Source organism: Prunus avium, chromosome 3 (assembly GCF_965620075.1).
Source record: "Prunus avium chromosome 3, drPruAviu1.hap1.1, whole genome shotgun sequence".
Classification (NCBI taxonomy): Eukaryota; Viridiplantae; Streptophyta; class Magnoliopsida; order Rosales; family Rosaceae; genus Prunus; species Prunus avium.
The window spans coordinates 271,184-288,231 of record NC_142286.1 but is presented as its reverse complement, the minus strand read 5'-3'; the positions used below and the strand labels follow the sequence as shown (position 1 = coordinate 288,231).

The 17,048-nt window shown below is 38.1% G+C and overlaps 2 protein-coding genes across 4 annotated transcripts; both read left to right on the top strand.

The window, feature by feature from the left end:
* Positions 1 to 959: 959 nt before the first annotated feature.
* Positions 960 to 6,639, top strand: LOC110755742 (Sec23/Sec24 protein transport family protein). Of its 2 annotated transcripts, XM_021957002.2 has the most exons (6): positions 968 to 1,223; positions 1,386 to 2,294; positions 2,381 to 4,201; positions 5,390 to 5,506; positions 5,611 to 5,682; positions 5,801 to 6,639. In XM_021957002.2, exons 2-6 carry the CDS (start codon positions 1,812 to 1,814, stop codon positions 5,936 to 5,938), a joined length of 2,631 nt encoding a protein of 876 aa, XP_021812694.1. In that variant the 5' UTR covers positions 968 to 1,223; positions 1,386 to 1,811; the 3' UTR covers positions 5,939 to 6,639. The 2 variants fall into 2 exon arrangements, with proteins under 2 accessions (XP_088106532.1, XP_021812694.1); XM_088250406.1 differs by lacking the exons at positions 5,390 to 5,506; positions 5,611 to 5,682; positions 5,801 to 6,639 and adding an exon at positions 4,957 to 5,336 and having other exon boundaries at positions 960 to 1,223.
* Positions 6,640 to 9,333: 2,694 nt separating this feature from the next.
* AGY1 (Albino or Glassy Yellow 1) lies at positions 9,334 to 16,980 on the top strand. Of its 2 annotated transcripts, XM_021957001.2 has the most exons (20): positions 9,334 to 9,906; positions 10,202 to 10,274; positions 10,477 to 10,683; positions 11,083 to 11,186; positions 11,306 to 11,485; positions 11,608 to 11,826; positions 12,154 to 12,267; positions 12,356 to 12,469; positions 12,704 to 12,871; positions 13,093 to 13,268; positions 13,842 to 13,908; positions 14,037 to 14,183; positions 14,261 to 14,356; positions 14,441 to 14,509; positions 14,676 to 14,777; positions 14,858 to 15,109; positions 15,214 to 15,281; positions 15,654 to 15,771; positions 16,185 to 16,424; positions 16,530 to 16,980. In XM_021957001.2, exons 1-20 carry the CDS (start codon positions 9,493 to 9,495, stop codon positions 16,680 to 16,682), a joined length of 3,081 nt encoding a protein of 1,026 aa, XP_021812693.1. In that variant the 5' UTR covers positions 9,334 to 9,492; the 3' UTR covers positions 16,683 to 16,980. The 2 variants fall into 2 exon arrangements, with proteins under 2 accessions (XP_021812693.1, XP_088106543.1); XM_088250417.1 differs by lacking the exons at positions 9,334 to 9,906; positions 10,202 to 10,274 and having other exon boundaries at positions 10,527 to 10,667.
* Positions 16,981 to 17,048: the final 68 nt, after the last annotated feature.

Genomic DNA, 17,048 nt, shown 5'->3' with positions numbered 1-17,048 from the left:
GATGACATATATCCTATTAACTATTGAATTGTCATCCAACTTAAATCATAGTATTAGTAAGTACTTTATTGAATTATCTCAAATCGTTTGAGTACTTGTATTTCACTTTATTACTCTAAAGTTTACCGACTTTCAGACTTTATTACATAAATTTTTTGTCGTCCCACTTTCGTACACTCTAAAAAAAATCTGTTAATTAGGGATATAGCAGTAGTTGGGCCCGCAAGTTATTTAATAATAATAATAATAAAACTATAAATCTCTCTTCGAAATAACCATTTATGATTGGGTATGAAAGTTTTAATTTGACTCTCCCATCCTCGCCGGAATTCCTAATTTTTTTTTATTGTGGGTTAACACCCCACCATCCTCCCTAGTCTAGTCTCTGTTCTTTTTTATTTTAATTTTTAATGGGTTTGATTCACCTGTTCAGTTTGGCTAATTTAGAGAGAGATAGAGATGGAGTACTATCAATTCCTCCTCTTTACTTCTTGAGTTATTTGTTGGCGTGAGCTATAATTCAAGGATCCCGTGATTTCTGATTTTCTGGTGTAATTCACGTTACCTAATTAGAATAATTACTAGTTAGAATTTCTTGTAATTAGCTAAATACTCTTCTTATAGAAAAAGTAAACTTGTACTTGTATATATATCCTTCTCTTGGAGAAATATAATATCAATCACAATTATTCAATCATGTATTTAATTTGAGTTTATTTTCCCAAGTTATTTTCCTCCATCCAAACAAAGAGTCAGTTTAAACAAACAATTTGAGCTTAAACCAAACTGAATTTGGTTTACAAAAGCGAGCGCCAAGCTACGACGTCGTTGGATGGCCACGTCAGGAAAGACCGTTGGCTTATATGGGTTGGCTGTTTCCAATGAAAACAAGAAGCGGTGCCAAGCATGCAAGGCAGTGACAAAATTCGTAAGGTAAAAATCTTTACCGCACATTTTGCCCAAATTGCCGAAAATCGCAAATGGGTTCCCAAATTTCCATGTCCAAATCCTCCTAAAACGTAAAACGTATATATAAGAAGAAAAAAAGATTAAGAAAAACACGGGGCAAAGTTCAAGAAGGACAGAAAAGAAAGCTTCTTCAAGTCAAGAGGGTCTTTGATTTTTCTGTGTTTCAAAAAAAAAAAAAAAAAAACTCAGATTCTCTGTCTCATCAATCCTCCTTATTCGAGTCTTCGCCAATTCTCTGTCAGCGTCAGGCTCAGGTACGCCAATTTATAATTTCTTCTTTGCTTCTTGATTTAATTCCAGCTGAATTCCGATTCTCAATGTATTATATAACCCTAGATCCTTTCCCTGATTACATTTACATTCATAGATAAGTCCAATTGAATCAATTCACAATTGCGAATTTCTCCTTGTCTTAGATTGACTTCTGTGTACAAGAGCGGATATCTAAGCAGTGAGAAGAAGCTTCTACTGTAAAATGATCGGGACCCAGTAACTTGTTGCCCTAAATTCCATTCCATTCCATTCAATTTCATTCATTTTCCCCGACTGGGTTTCTAGGAGGTTTTTGCTTATCAAAGGCCTCCAATTTGATTATACTTTCTTCAAAATCTTTGCGTTTCAATAAGATCCATGTGTGCATCTACTTTTCACACTGCTTCATATCATCCTTCAATTCAATTTATATGAATAACTCGTTTAATTTGCCTTCAAACTCGAAGCCCTCACTTTCTGCAACTGGGTTTCGACATAATTTGCTGCTGCTTTTCCTTATTAAATTGTAATCATCGATCCTGGGTTCTTGAGCTTTTTTAGTTTTCAAGAGAGAAAGTTTCGAATCTTTGATGGCTAATCCACGGCAGCCTTCCATTGGATACTCTGTCTCTATCACTCCCTCACACCCAGACACAACATCTCCTGACCCCGAGAAAATTTCCATACCTCCACCACCTTTGATTACACCAGGAGCACCCAGATTTCCTCTGCCAAAGTTTCAACAGGATCAAGCTCCTTCTCCATCACTCAAAACCCCAAATGCACCATCACCAGCTAATGGGTTGAAAACTGGCAGCCCTATTCCTCATTTGAGTACTCCACCTGGACCTCCTGTCTTTACTTCCCCTGTCCGGCCTGCTGCTGTGCCTTTTCGTGCTTCACCTGCAACTCCTCAGCCAGTTGCTTTCTCCCCGGGCTTATCTTTGCCAACATCTTCGCCCCTCAATTTTTCAAACGGGTCACATGAGTTGCAGCATGAAATTTCTAATGTTACAGAGGATGATGTAGCGTCTGTTGGAGAATCACCATATGTCCTATTCTCAGCTCATAAGGTATCTTTCTTGTTCTCTTTGGTTTCCAACCTTTATGGTTTCACTATCTGTTTGTTAAGTAATCTCCTACCCGTATTGTTATATAGGTGTTGAAACAGAAGAAACAAGCAAATGTACCCAGTTTGGGTTTTGGGGCATTGGTTTCACCTGGAAGGGAGATTTCACCAGCTCCTCAGATAATACAACGTGATCCTCATCGCTGCCACAGTTGCGGAGCTTATGCGAATATCTACTGCAATATCTTACTAGGCTCAGGTCAGTGGCAGTGTGTAATTTGCGGAGAGCTGAACGGAAGTGAGGGCGAATACATAGCTCCCAGCAAGGAAGATCTTTGTAATTTTCCAGAGTTGTCATCTCCCATGGTTGATTATGTTCAAACTGGGAACAACAGACCCGGTTTTATCCCAGTTTCTGATTCAAGAATGTCTGCACCTATTGTTCTTGTCATAGATGAGTGTTTGGATGAACCACATCTCTGGGATTTACAAAGCTCCTTGCATGCTTTTGTCGATTCACTTCCCCCAACAACAAGAATTGGAATAATACTCTATGGTCGCACAGTATCAGTTTATGATTTTTCAGAGGAATCGATTGCATCTGCTGATGTGCTTCCAGGAGAGAAATCACCAAGTCAGGATTCCTTGAAGGCATTGATATATGGAACGGGTATATACTTGTCTCCAATGCATGCTTCACTGCCTGTAGCACATGCCATATTTTCATCATTGAGGCCATACAAATTGAAGATTCCAGAAGCTTCTAGAGATCGGTGCCTGGGTACGGCAGTTGAGGTTGCTCTTGCTATAGTTCAAGGGCCATCAGGAGAAATGTCTCGAGGAGTAATTAAAAGGTCTGGAGGTAATAGCAGAATCATTGTTTGTGCTGGTGGCCCTAATACATATGGTCCTGGATCTGTTCCTCATTCTTTCAGTCACCCAAATTATCCTCATATGGAAAAGACTGCTTTGAAATGGATGGAGCATCTGGGTCATGAGGCACACCGACACCATACAGTAGTTGACATTCTATGTGCTGGGACATGCCCTGTAAGAGTTCCTATTTTGCAACCTCTTGCAAAAGCTTCTGGGGGCGTTTTTGTTCTCCATGATGACTTTGGGGAAGCCTTTGGTGTGAACTTGCAAAGGGCATCTACCAGGGCAGCAGGCTCCCGTGGGTTCTTGGCAATACGTTGTTCCGATGATATTCTCATAACTCAAGTCGTGGGTCCTGGTGAAGAGGCACATATGGACACTCATGAAACCTTAAAAAATGACACTTCTCTTTACATACAAATGCTTAGTGTTGAAGAGACACAGAGCTTCTCACTCTCCTTGGAAAATAAGAGGGACATTATGACCGAGTATGTGTACTTCCAGTTTACAATTCAGTATTTAAATGTGTATCAAGCGGATATATCAAGAGTAATTACTATTAGATTGCCAACAGTTGATAGTGTTTCAGCATATCTTGCAAGTGTTCAAGATGAAGTGGCAGCAGTTCTTATTGCGAAGAGGACTCTCTTGCGAGCTAAAAATTATTCTGATGCAATTGATATGCGAGCAACAATAGATGAAAGAATTAAAGATATTGCTCTGAAATTTGGTTCTCAAGCACCAAAGTCAAAGCTTTATCGGTTCCCAAAGGAGGTCTCTTTATTGCCAGAGCTCCTGTTTCATCTAAGAAGAGGCCCACTTTTGGGAAGTATTGTTGGCCATGAAGATGAGAGATCTGTATTGCGGAACTTGTTTTTGAATGCATCCTTTGATCTCTCACTCCGAATGGTAGCGCCTCGTTGTCTAATGCATCGGGAAGGGGGAACATTTGAGGAACTACCGGCTTATGACCTTGCTATGCAGTCAGATGCAGCAGTTGTTCTTGATCATGGCACAGATGTCTTCATTTGGTTGGTATGTCCTTTCTGCTCATATGATTGTCATTCTTTTTTAAAATTTTGTGTGGCATCTATCTGCCTTTTGCGTGTTCCCTCCCCCCCCCCCCCCCCTTTTTTTTCTTGTTCCTACAGCTTTGTTTTGCTAACGAGAAGGGCCAAAACCTTGTCATTTCTGACATATTTGGGCTTACCTTGATAAACATTATTACTATCAATGCCTTTAAAAATATCAGAAATACTTTCCCTGCCTCTGATATATGAACTTATGTATTATATATAAGTGCAGAATCTAAATGCGGTCACATGCAGTGACAGTTGTATCACTATTCATAATTTTGGAATTTTCTAAATCATTTTCTTTTTACTCGTTAGAAAATCTTGATGACCTGTTTTTGATACTTGTAAGATGATTTGGAGGCTAATAATATGCCTACTAAGGTTCAGATTTTTGCTTCGTTTGTGGCCTCTGGGAAAAATAATACTTGTGAGATGCTCTAAAAAGAAGACTTATGCATGTTCATCTCTTGTTCTGTACATTGGTGTCTTTATTTAAATATGATGATGAAAGTATTCAGATTTTTTTTTTTCTGCATTGCTCGTTCGCTACACGTTTGGACCAACTTGCAATTGTTTAGTGTTGTGGGAGATTGACCTAGAAACTACTACTTTTTGGGTAAGGGGTTTTTTTTTTGGGGAGTTGGAGCTAGTAAGAAGATGATTACTCTGCGATGATCTTCAGTCACCGTCATTTATTGGACTGTTTTAATTCAGACAATTAACAGAATAGGGAGGAAGTGGATTTCCTATGGGAAAAGAGCATATATTTGACTTCTTTCTGAGCAGTATATCTCTTACGGAGAGCTTGAGGGTTTTGGGCTTTGGCTGTTCCTCCTTATTTCACAAAGGTAAAGTTGTAATAAAAACTTTTTCTCAAAAGGAATAGGAAAAAATAATAAAGGCTGGGTGTGCTGATCACCCTGGTGTGATATAGAATTCATACGATGACCATAAACTGGAAATGTATGTATTGTTGAGCTTTTGACATCTGTTTGAGCATCACTAAGAGCATTCCTGGGTCTTTGAACTCAAATTTTAGTTTCTTTTGTTCCTTGAGTCTTTCTCTGTTCAGAAATATAATTGATATTTTCAGCTCTTATTCTTTTCTTATTTTTCACCTTAAACACTTTTTAACTGGTTTATTCAGGGTGCTGAACTTGCTGCTGATGAAGGAAAAAGTGCAGCTGCATTAGCGGCTTGCAGGACATTAGCTGAAGAGCTCACCGAGTTGCGGTTTCCAGCTCCTCGGATCCTTTCATTCAAGGTTATTCCTTTCTATAGTCTTTCATTGCTCCATGTGAATTTCCTCTGCCCTTTTCTATGCCTAGAAGTAATGAAGATGAACCTAATGGTTTGGTTGTGAAACAGGAAGGAAGCTCTCAGGCTCGATATTTTGTATCGCGGCTCATACCGGCACACAAGGATCCTCCTTATGAGCAGGTGAGGGTGGAGACAATAAACAGGGGTGAATGTGGCTAGTTTTCTCTACAATCCTAAATGGTTTCCTACTTACCTTGGTGTGAATCACGAATTTAACTGTTGCATATTGGTATTGCAGGAGGCAAGATTCCCGCAGCTACGAACTTTGACAACAGAACAGCGGACAAAGCTGAAAAGCAGCTTTCTCAATTTTGATGAGCCTAGCTTCTGTGAGTGGGTACGAAGCTTGAGAGTGGTGCCTCCAGAACCAAGCTAGATGATCTTTACTTTGTTAAACTTGTTGGCATAATGCGGCTTCAAGAAGGTAGCGTTGGGAGTTGTATCAGAGGAAATTGTGGCAAAGGAATTTTTCTTCTTCTTCTTTCGTTTTCACTGTTAGAGGAAATTGTAGTTAAGATGTTTCTTGACAGGAAATGATATAGCTCCCATCATCATCAATGTGATGAACCATCAACATCATCCAGTAGTTGCTGAACGATTATTTTATGCTGCTGAGGCAAAAGAAGGAGGTGTTAATAGTGAATAATGGATTATTTATATACTCATGGAAAAAAGAAAGGTATTGGACTTGAGTGATTTCTCTGTTTGTTTTAACTCCTCTCTTCATGCAAAGAAGAGAACTGATGTCCTAACTGTATCAAAGGCACCGCTGGTATTGGTATTGGTAGTAGGACAAATCGAAGGTGAAACATCCTCACTGCCCTCACCATCGCCACTGTTAACGTTGTTACCATGATGATGATGATGAACTACATGGCCATGTCGAGCACTCTGAAAATGTAGCATTGAATTATTTGATCAGTACATGTCTTCAGAAGATATAATTGGTTTGGATAATTGCTCTTCTTAATATTCTCAAGAAGCACCAAATGTTGTCGCCTCAGCGCAACCAACTCTTGTTCGTCTTTGTGAAACTTGCATCGCATCTCTTCTGTTTAGTTATTCTCTTCTTTGGCATCTCTCTTGTTTTGTTTCCTCGTCTCTTTGTACTTTTCCATTTCTCAGTAGTTTCTTCTGTGTGCTCCATCGTCTTTGCCATTTTTATTTGAGGAATTGATATTAGCTAGGTCTTCTTCTCAATTTATATTTATATAGCTAAGGATCACTAGTAATATCTTTGCTTCTTGTTTTAAATATCCTATTCCTCCAAACCGACTGATCAAATCCAATTGTGAAATTCCATGATGATTGGATGATTGGATCAAACACAGATTGGGAATCCAATAAAATTCAATATTGGTGGTTTCATGTTTTTTTTTTCTTTTATAAACAAATTATGAATAATTTAAATCATTTGATGAAATTATGTTTAATACATTTTTCTTTAGTTTTAGTTTTCATTTAAATTTATTGAAGTGTGCGATTGAATTAGGTTTTAGAACATTTATACATGTATGTTTTTCCGTCGTTATTAAAACCAACCATCCAACTCAATTTAATCGGACTCGTTTGGGAGTGCTTCTGGAAGGGCTAAAAGCGCTTTCTGGAGAAGCACCTGCCATGTGCTTCTTCAGGAAGCACTTCGATTTTTTATGAAATTTTCAACAACTTTATAATAAAAACGTTTTTGTTAGAAGCGCTTATGAGCAGAAGTGCTTCTTAGAGAAGTAGTCCCAAACGAGCTCGTAATGATATTTGATTGGCCTAGATCCGCCTATGTCTGGATTGAATTAGATTAAACAAATGCTCAATTTCTTCTATATTAGTTCGGATATGAATTAGCTAAATGCTAATGATTTCCAATTGACGAACACTCATGTTTTCCAAAGAATCAGACGATATGAATGACAAGATACCAAATATTTCTAGAGTGAGGAGGGCAATAGAAATCAGACCTATATGATGGTATAACCGTTACACTAAAAAAATTACGAGCTAAGGTCTCTACTTGACTTGACTTTGATGAATATTACAACCATTTTTTCTAATTGCTATTACTTGCTCCTCTATCTATGTAATCTAACAACGTGTATTTCTGTGAGAGAGAGAAAAAAACAAAAAAACCGGTTTTTGTCTTCATGTTCTGTAATTTTTTTTTGGGTTAATTACAATTTAGTACCCTGTACTTACACCGTTAAGGCATGTTAGTCCCCGTCTTTTCAATTTTTACAATCGCATACCCTTAGTTTGTAAATTTTTTGCAATATGGTTCCGCCGTTAGGGTTTCTGTTAGATCTCTGTTAACTGCCTACGTGTCATTGTGGGTTCCACATTTTTTAATTTTAAATTGATTAAAATATGAATAAAATATTAAAATTCAAAAAAATCAAAAAATTTCTCTCTCTCTCTCTCTCTCTCTCTCTCTGCGTTCTCTCTCTGCAACGAACCCAGAAACCCAGCCTGCAATCTCTCTCTCTCTTGCTTTCTCCTCCTTCAAGAATCAAAACCTCTCCTCTCACAGTGAGATTCTTCACCTCCGTCTCTGTCAAAATGCGGCCTTTACAGCCTCTGTAACTCCGGAGACTCTTGCTCCGCTACCTCTCTACCTCTTCTTCATCACCATCTTCTTCTCCAACTATACAAACCCACATTCTGTTTCACTCAAGAAAACCCACCCATTTCCACTATGCCCAACCTGTCATTACCACAACAGCAAGCTCTCACTTTCTCTCTCCTCTTCATTTCTGTGTCTCTAAACCCTTTTCTTCCTCAACCTCACCAGCCCAAGACTCAAATCAATCCCAATTAGCTCAGTTTCTCTCCTCTGAACTCCTCATAGACCCTAGCTCCAATCCTCTCTCTGTCACCCAACGCCTACAATTGAGCTTCTCCCATATCACCCCGACTCCTTCCCTGGTCCAGTCCGTGCTCAATCTGTCCCCTGATGCCGGCCGGGCAGTTATAGGGTTTAACGAGTGGCTCATCTCAAACCCTACTTTTGAGATCTATGGGTTATGGGTTATGGGTTCGTGGGGGCTGAGGTCGTGGGTTCTGGGTTCGTGGGGTTTGAAGGGTGGTAGTCATGGGGAATGCAGGGAGAAAGAGAGGGGGGAGGGGGGATGGGTTCTGTGGGTTATGGGGGCTGGGGTTCCGAGCTTTGGTCATGGAGAGAGAGAGAGAGAGAGAGAGAGAGAGAGAGAGAGAGAGAGAGAGAGAGAGAGAGAGAGAGAGAGCAGCTGGATTTCAAGATGGGTTTGTGAATTTTGACCCCAAAATCCCAACTTTAACAGAAAAATGGGACAAAAGCTAAGATGATGAAAGATCCAAATGGTTCAAACAGGTTTCTGACAGCAGAAAGACCAGCCAAAATCGAAGGAAACAATGGAAGCAAGAGAGAGAGAGATTGCAGGCTGGGTTTCTGGGTTCGTTGCAGAGAGAGAACGCAGAGAGAGAGAGAGAGAGAGAGAGAAATTTTTTGATTTTTTGATTTTTTTGATTTTTCTTATTTTATTCATATTTTAATCAATTTAAAATTAAAAAATGTGGGACCCACAATGACACGTAGGCAGTTAACAGAGAGATCTAACATAAACCCTAACGGCGGAACCACATTGCAAAAAATTTACAAACTAAGGGTATGCGATTGTAAAAATTGAAAAGACAGGGACTAACATGCCTTAACGGTGTAAGTACAGGGTACTAAATTGTAATTAACCCTTTTTTTTTTTAACTTTTTGGGTACTAAACGTAAATTCCCCCTCACTCACCTTATCCCAACTCGTTTCAGACTTGAGAACAAGCCTCTGGATCCTGGGCTTTTCTTCAAAACAGAGACAGCAAGAAATGAAACTCATCCATTTCTCAATAATCAAGTGGTTGTGAATTCAAGACAGGAAATTTGAATCCCTGACTTCATAGCCCGAAGGAATAATGGCGGTGACACATCTGTGTGAGTCTCCTCTGGTGAAGCATCATCACCCTTGTGTTTCACTGTCACCCTTGTGCTCTTCTAAGCTTTCCCATACCCTCCTAGACCTCAAAAAATCCCAGTTGGGTACCTCTTCTTTCGGTGGAAAAACCTTTCAAATGCCCAAAACATCAAGTATGGCAAGTCGAAGAAGGCGACGAACGCAAGCAGTGGCATCGTTGGGAGGTTTGTTAGGTGGGATTTTCAAAGGGACTGACACTGGCGAGTCCACGAGGCAGCAGTATGCTTCCACCGTGTCTGTCATCAATGGCTTGGAAGCTCAGATGTCTGCACTCTCCGATTCTGAGCTGAGAGAAAAGACACGGCTCTTTCAAGAACGTGCCAAGCAGGGCGAGTCTTTGGATTCTCTTTTACCTGTGAGCATTTTGAAACTTTGTTGCTTCGTTTATTATATCTTCTATTCTCACTTTGTGGTGTTCTCTAGCATGGTAATTAAACATGGGTTTTGTGTTTTTGAATGTGTTTATTGCTCAGTCTGGGGATGCTACTGAATTGTTGTTGTTGGATAACTATTTTAATGATGATTGTTTGAATGATCGAACCAATTCCTCCAAGGTGTAACTGTGGCTTACGTACTAGTTTTTCATTTATAGTTGAAGTGCTATATTTGCTTTCAGTATATTTATAACCAAAGAAGCACTACCATTTCAGGAAGCATTCGCTGTCATAAGAGAGGCTTCGAAGAGGGTTTTAGGCCTTCGTCCCTTTGATGTCCAACTCATAGGTAGATATCCTTCACTCTCTGCATACTATCTGAATCTTGCTCAATCCTTCCCGTCAAGATAGTTGAATGAGCATTCAATTAAGCTCCTGCTATTATATCTTTGTTTACATCACTCATTGTCGCAACAGGAACACCACCTTTGTGCTAAAATATGTATATGACTGTGCCTTCACTTATCGGATCTTACTTTTTGATCAATTAGGTGGCATGGTTCTTCATAAGGGGGAAATAGCTGAAATGAGAACCGGAGAAGGAAAAACCCTTGTTGCTATCTTACCAGCTTATTTGAATGCATTAATTGGAAAAGGTGTTCATGTTGTTACTGTCAATGATTATCTGGCCCGGCGGGATTGTGAGTGGGTTGGCCAAGTTCCTCGTTTCCTTGGATTGAAGGTTGGCCTAATCCAGCGTATGTCTCGTTCTTATATATTTGTTGTACACTGCATTCTGTTTCCTTCTATATCCATTTCTATTGGTTGGTATGTAGGAGCAGGACTAGCTCCTAGAAACTTGGAAATTGATCAATTGAGTGCTTGATGCCTCACTCTTCTTTCAATTTGAAAGTCTAATCATTCCCAGTCTACTTCATTTTAATATTCTGGAACTTAATTTTTCAAAAATAAGATTATTGAAAATATTATTTAGAGCCTAGTTCTTGGTCAGTTATTGTTTGCTTGCAAGTTTACTGAAATTTTTCTAGGAGCGGGTGTAAACTGAAAATTGTTGCTGGTTATTGTTTCTACATATTGCTTGTTTTCTAATTAAGATTGAAATAATTACCTAACAACTGGATGTTTTCCGTGAGCAGAGAATATGACAAGTGAACAAAGAAGGGAGAATTACTTATGTGACATCACATACGTTACCAACAGTGAGCTTGGTTTTGATTACTTGAGAGATAATCTGGCCACGGAAAGTAATTCTTGCTTTATTTGCTAGTTCCGTCTTATGTTACTTTGTTGCGAATAATTTCAATCCATTTGATGTTTAACTATATTATTCTAGCTGAATGCATTTCTTCATATGTACAGAGTGTTGAGGAGCTTGTCTTGAGGAACTTCAACTACTGTGTAATCGATGAGGTTGATTCCATCCTCATTGATGAAGCAAGGACGCCTCTCATAATATCTGGGCCTGCAGAAAAACCTAGCGATCGGTATTATAAAGCTGCAAAGATTGCCTCAGTCTTTGAGCGAGAGATACATTACACCGTAGGACTGCTGTATTATTTGAAAGCAGAAGTTTCTCTATTTGAAAGGATTCATAAATTCCAGGAGCCTTTAATGGTAAATTAATTGTTCTAGTTATATTCTTACCGAGCTTTTTGTTGCAGGTGGATGAAAAGCAGAAAACAGTTCTGCTCACAGAACAGGGTTATGAAGACTCTGAAGAGATTCTGGGTGTAAAAGATTTATATGATCCCCGAGAACAGTGGGCATCTTATGTTCTGAATGCAATAAAAGCGAAAGAACTCTTTCTTAGAGATGTAAACTATATCATTCGTGGCAAAGAGGTTCTTATTGTTGATGAGTTTACAGGTCGAGTTATGCAGGTGATTACTGCATTTTTTTTCTTAATTTTTTTAGAAGGGGGCAAAATAATTATCTCCTTTTTTATAGTGGTATATAAACTAATTGCCATAGGTACAAATAAGGAAGGTATAAAAGTCAACTATACCAGTAGCTATTACAACTAATATACAGCTAATTAACTAGTCTTTACTCTAACACTTTCCACGTAGCAGAAATCATTTTCATGTAGAGTTATCTTATAAAATTTGCAATTTGCAGTATATTGACTTTCCTGTGGCAAACATTAAGGTTATATTTGTTAATCTCTCATGGGGCAGGATTATAGTGGCTTGTTATTTGTCATTTAGGGGAGGCGATGGAGTGATGGACTTCACCAAGCGGTTGAAGCGAAAGAAGGTCTGCCAATTCAAAATGAAACTGTAACACTGGCTTCAATTAGCTACCAAAATTTTTTTCTCCAGGTTGGAGCAATCTATCTCTCATCTCAATAAGTGTTGCATCTCTAGAAATTTATGTTCTTGAAATTAATTAATTAATTTACCTGTACAGTTCCCAAAACTTTGTGGGATGACTGGCACTGCGGCAACTGAAAGCACAGAATTTGAAAGCATATACAAGCTTAAAGTTACAATTGTGCCAACAAACAAGCCTATGATTAGAAAGGTATGCTATACTGTTCTAGCATACCATTATAAAATGATGATACTAGGCTATAAAAATTGTACTACAAATATGAACTCTTATTTCCATTTCTCATAAATAAGTGGTTTAATAATTAGGTTTGAATACCTTGTATAAAAAATATAAGTAGATTTGCATAAGAGGTGATGGTTTATTTACTATAATTAGGTACAATGCCTTTCAAGTTTCTCATCATCTCTTCAATCTCTTTCTCAGGATGAGTCCGATGTAGTTTTCAGGGCAACTACAGGAAAATGGCGGGCAGTTGTAGTAGAGATTTCTAGAATGCACAAGACAGGTCGTCCTGTACTTGTTGGCACAACTAGTGTTGAGCAGAGTGACTCGTTGTCTGAGCAGTTGCAAGAAGTTGGAATTCCCCATGAGGTGTGGTCTCCTCTGTCATTATGGTTTAAGTTCATTACTTAGGGATTTTGTACATATAATTAAATTATTTGATGTACAATTGAGAGTGAATTTAATCTTTAAATTATTTTTGTTTCTCTAACTTTGGATAATTTTATTTAGAAACTGTAGAATACTATATGTCCTTTGTGAGAGGAAATTTAGTATTTTTGTTTTTATTTTTATTTTTATTTTTTATGTAGGTTCTCAATGCAAAACCAGAGAATGTGGAAAGGGAAGCAGAAATTGTAGCCCAAAGTGGTCGTCTAGGGGCAGTGACCATTGCGACCAATATGGCAGGTCGAGGAACTGACATTATCCTTGGTGGGAATGCTGAATTTATGGCAAGGTTGAAGCTTCGGGAGATGCTTATGCCAAGGTATCATCATCTGAGCTTCAAGAATATTTTTATTTATATTTATTTTTTCTGTTAAAGTTTACACCCTTAGACATGCAGTCTGGACTCCTAGTGCTTAACATGTTGGAAACTTGGACTTAAATGTTTACCAGACATCAATACCGCCTAGAAGACTGTTAGTCATAGAAAACAATTACTAGGACTTTAGCTCTTAAAAATTCAATAAACATCAAATATTATTTCGACATTGAACATTTTACTGCCATTCTACTTTAGAGTCTTCATATATTTTCTTATTATTATTTTCATAAGAAACATACTTCCATTAAATGAAAATGAAATAGTACATAACAGAGGACAAACATAGTCTGCTGATCAATGTCTAGGAAACATATTTTAGAATATTGAGAATAACTTGCATTAAAGGAAGAATCGATTACCACTGAGTGTATTTGACTGTTGCATGGGGTCTTGTATTCTGGCAATTATAATAATTTATTTTCAAATACTCCGTAGGCTTTTGTTTTGTTTTTGTTTCTCAAAAGTTATCTATGGTTAAACATACATTTCATTCTGCTTATAATTTTCTCGCAGAGTTGTTAAGCTAACTGAAGGTGGTTATGTGTCAGTGAAAAAACTTCCCCCAAAGAAAACATGGAAGGTGTGTTTTTCCTTTTGGTCCTGATCTGTAATTTGTTTTGCTTTAGGCACAAAAGTTCCGATATTATAAGCACAAACTCGCATTGTTCAATGATTTTATTATCTTGAAACTCAGAATGACTTTTCCAGGTGAATGAAAACCTATTTCCGTGCAAACTGTCCAATGAAAAGACCAAGTTGGCTGAGGAAGCTGTAAAGTTAGCTGTTGACACGTGGGGTCAGAGATCATTAACTGAGCTTGAAGCAGAGGAGCGTCTATCATATTCTTGTGAAAAGGTGAATCTTTGACGCTTATCTGGAACTTCTATCCTTATACTGCTGGTTGGAGATGACTAAATCTTTGCATTTGTTAGGCCCCTGCTCAGGATCCAGTCATAGCCAAACTGCGGAGTGCCTTTCTAGAAATTGTTAGAGAATACAAGGTCTACACAGAGGAAGAAAGGAAGAAGGTTAGTTTCGTTCCACGAAATAAATTTTCTCCAACTCTCTGTATCAGTCTTGATTATGTTTTTTATATTTCTACATTTCTGCAGGTTGTGTCAGCTGGTGGGCTTCATGTTGTGGGGACAGAGCGCCATGAATCTCGCCGAGTTGATAATCAGGTTTAGGTCTTGGAAAGATTAGTGATACTGTCTTCAGTTAGCTCAGGCTGTTCTATGACTTGTTTTTAGTTGAATTTCCTTGTTTTCTCAAAATGCTTTAGACATGAGAGTTTTCCTGCCAGAGAGCATGCCTCGAAATTGATTTTAGTAATTTGTAACTATGTAGCTGCGTGGTCGAACTGGCAGGCAGGGGGATCCTGGAAGTTCTCGCTTCTTCTTAAGTCTTGAAGATAACATATTTCGTATATTTGGTGGAGACCGTATTCAGGTTTAAACTTTGATTCTGGGTTTCTAATTGCTAATGCTGCTGTAGGCCTGTTAACAGATGATTGTTTTTGCAACATGTAGGGTTTAATGAGAGCTTTTAGAGTTGAGGACCTACCAATTGAGTCCAAGATGCTGACCAAAGCACTAGATGAAGCTCAACGGAAAGTGGAAAATTATTTTTTTGACATCCGAAAGCAATTATTTGAGTTTGATGAAGTCTTAAACAGCCAAAGAGACCGTGTCTACACAGAAAGAAGACGGGCCCTTGAATCTGACAATCTCCAATCGCTTATAATTGAATATGCTGAACTAACAATGGATGATATCTTGGAGGTCTGTGGGCCAAGCAATTTTTATTTTTATTTTTTATATGTTTTTTTTATAAAGATGTCTGTATCTGATTCTTGGGTCTGTGAAATTATTTTGTTTAAAAATAGGCAAATATTGGTTCAGATGCTTCAAAAGAAAGCTGGGATCTTGAGAAGCTCATCAAGAAACTTCAACAGTAAGTTGCATCTTTCAATCTCTGTGCTTGTGCAAAAACTGTAAAGAAAAGATTGTCAGACGAATCATGGTGCATCATGTCTTTCTTATCGTACCATGCAATTACAGGGTGCTGAGTTTTTAAATTCTCTTAGAAAACCTATTACTGTATAAGTATATCTGAATGAAAGAAGATTAACTATTTAAATTGTTGTAACTGCCAGAGTTTTGTTAAGTTCTATATATATGACCTTTTTATGCAAATTCCTAATTTCTTGATGAAGGTTGCTTTATGCATGAAAAATCTTCTTTTTATGTCAATTCTATGATTTATCTCCTTGTTTGATTTGGCTCTTAAAAGATTTCTAATGACAACATATTTCCTTGGCTTTAGATATTGCTACCTATTGAATGATTTGACACCAGACTTGCTGAGGGGCAACTGTTCAAGTTACGAGGATTTGCAGGACTACCTTCGTCGCCGTGGTCGTGAAGCATATTTGCAGAAAAGGGTCAGTATAATAAGTTTCTGTAAGAAGACATTTCCAGATTATTGGGATTTTTTTGATCTCAGCACACTTGGAGTGATGTTTCATTATAATTAGATGGGGAAGCTTCTGCTAATTATGATTACGATTCTGCTAAATGTGAGCCATGAATGAATACTCTGACATATAAGATAATCACAACTTGCGGCTGAGAACTGTGAGTAGCTCTTTGAGAAGTTAGTTTTGTGAGCTTTCCTGACTGTAAAGTTGAATATGTATAATGGCACACCAAGTCCTACAACTGATTGCCGTCTTTTGTTAAGACTAGCCTTGGGTTTGCAAACTAGGGTCGATAGTGATGTTCTGAGAGGCATATAATTCTGCTAATTTGTGTTCTGCATGGTATCAGTTCCTGATATTTTTTATCTGTGTATCAGGATATTATCGAGAGTAAAGCACCAGGCTTGACAAAGGATGCCGAAAGGTTCTTAGTTTTGAGCAATATTGATCGCTTGTGGAAGGAGCACTTACAAGCACTTAAGTTCGTTCAGCAAGCTGTGGGATTACGTGGATATGCACAAAGGGATCCACTTATTGAATATAAGCTTGAAGGCTACAATCTTTTCTTAGAGATGATGGCACAGATAAGAAGAAATGTTATATATTCCATATACCAGGTGTGTATTAAATGAACACTTATAAAATTTTCATCAGAAACATGTTGGTCAAACATACCAATTTTTCAATTCTGATTTTGTTTTCGGTGTTTTATTATTTGGCAGTTTCAACCGGTGCTGGTAAAGAAGGATCAAGACCAAAGAGAGAATAAGAGTTCAACAGAAGTTGTCACAAATGGTAGGGGTAATAATAACCCTGATCCAGTTAATGCCATTGAGTCTTCTTCAGCAGCTGCGACCCCCCAATCTAGTGCTTGAAACCTACACACGGTTATTCCCTGCAGAAGTTCAAAAGGAAGAGGTCCAGAGATGGAAGCATCATTCCATTATGTTGATTGGTATATATTACTGTACAATGTAAAATTTTGGAGTCAGGGTGTAAAATCTCAAAAACATTTTCTTGAAAATAGGAAAGTGGGGATGGGGTTTTATCTACCGTATTATTACAAAAAGGTGGACCGAAGATTGACAAATTTGTTGTAACACTTGGGTGTGGGATGCAAGTACATTGTTAATCATAATGAGAAGAAATTGTAAGATTACTGTCTTTCTTCCATTCATTGGCTTGATTAGCTTAAAGCTGACGAAATTAGGGAAGGATCTTGATTGTACTGGATTTGGACC

Excerpts from the sequence above, each read along its gene's own strand:
- LOC110755742 (XM_021957002.2), top strand. The coding sequence starts at position 1,812 with ATGGCTAATCCACGGCAGCCTTCCATTGGATACTCTGTCTCTATCACT. Across the intron at positions 5,507-5,610 it reads CTCGGATCCTTTCATTCAAG|GAAGGAAGCTCTCAGGCTCG; the intron begins GTTATTCCTTTC and ends GTTGTGAAACAG. Across the intron at positions 5,683-5,800 it reads AGGATCCTCCTTATGAGCAG|GAGGCAAGATTCCCGCAGCT; the intron begins GTGAGGGTGGAG and ends TTGGTATTGCAG.
- AGY1 (XM_021957001.2), top strand. The coding sequence starts at position 9,493 with ATGGCGGTGACACATCTGTGTGAGTCTCCTCTGGTGAAGCATCATCAC. Across the intron at positions 11,187-11,305 it reads TGAGAGATAATCTGGCCACG|AGTGTTGAGGAGCTTGTCTT; the intron begins GAAAGTAATTCT and ends TCATATGTACAG. Across the intron at positions 15,282-15,653 it reads CTCATCAAGAAACTTCAACA|ATATTGCTACCTATTGAATG; the intron begins GTAAGTTGCATC and ends CCTTGGCTTTAG.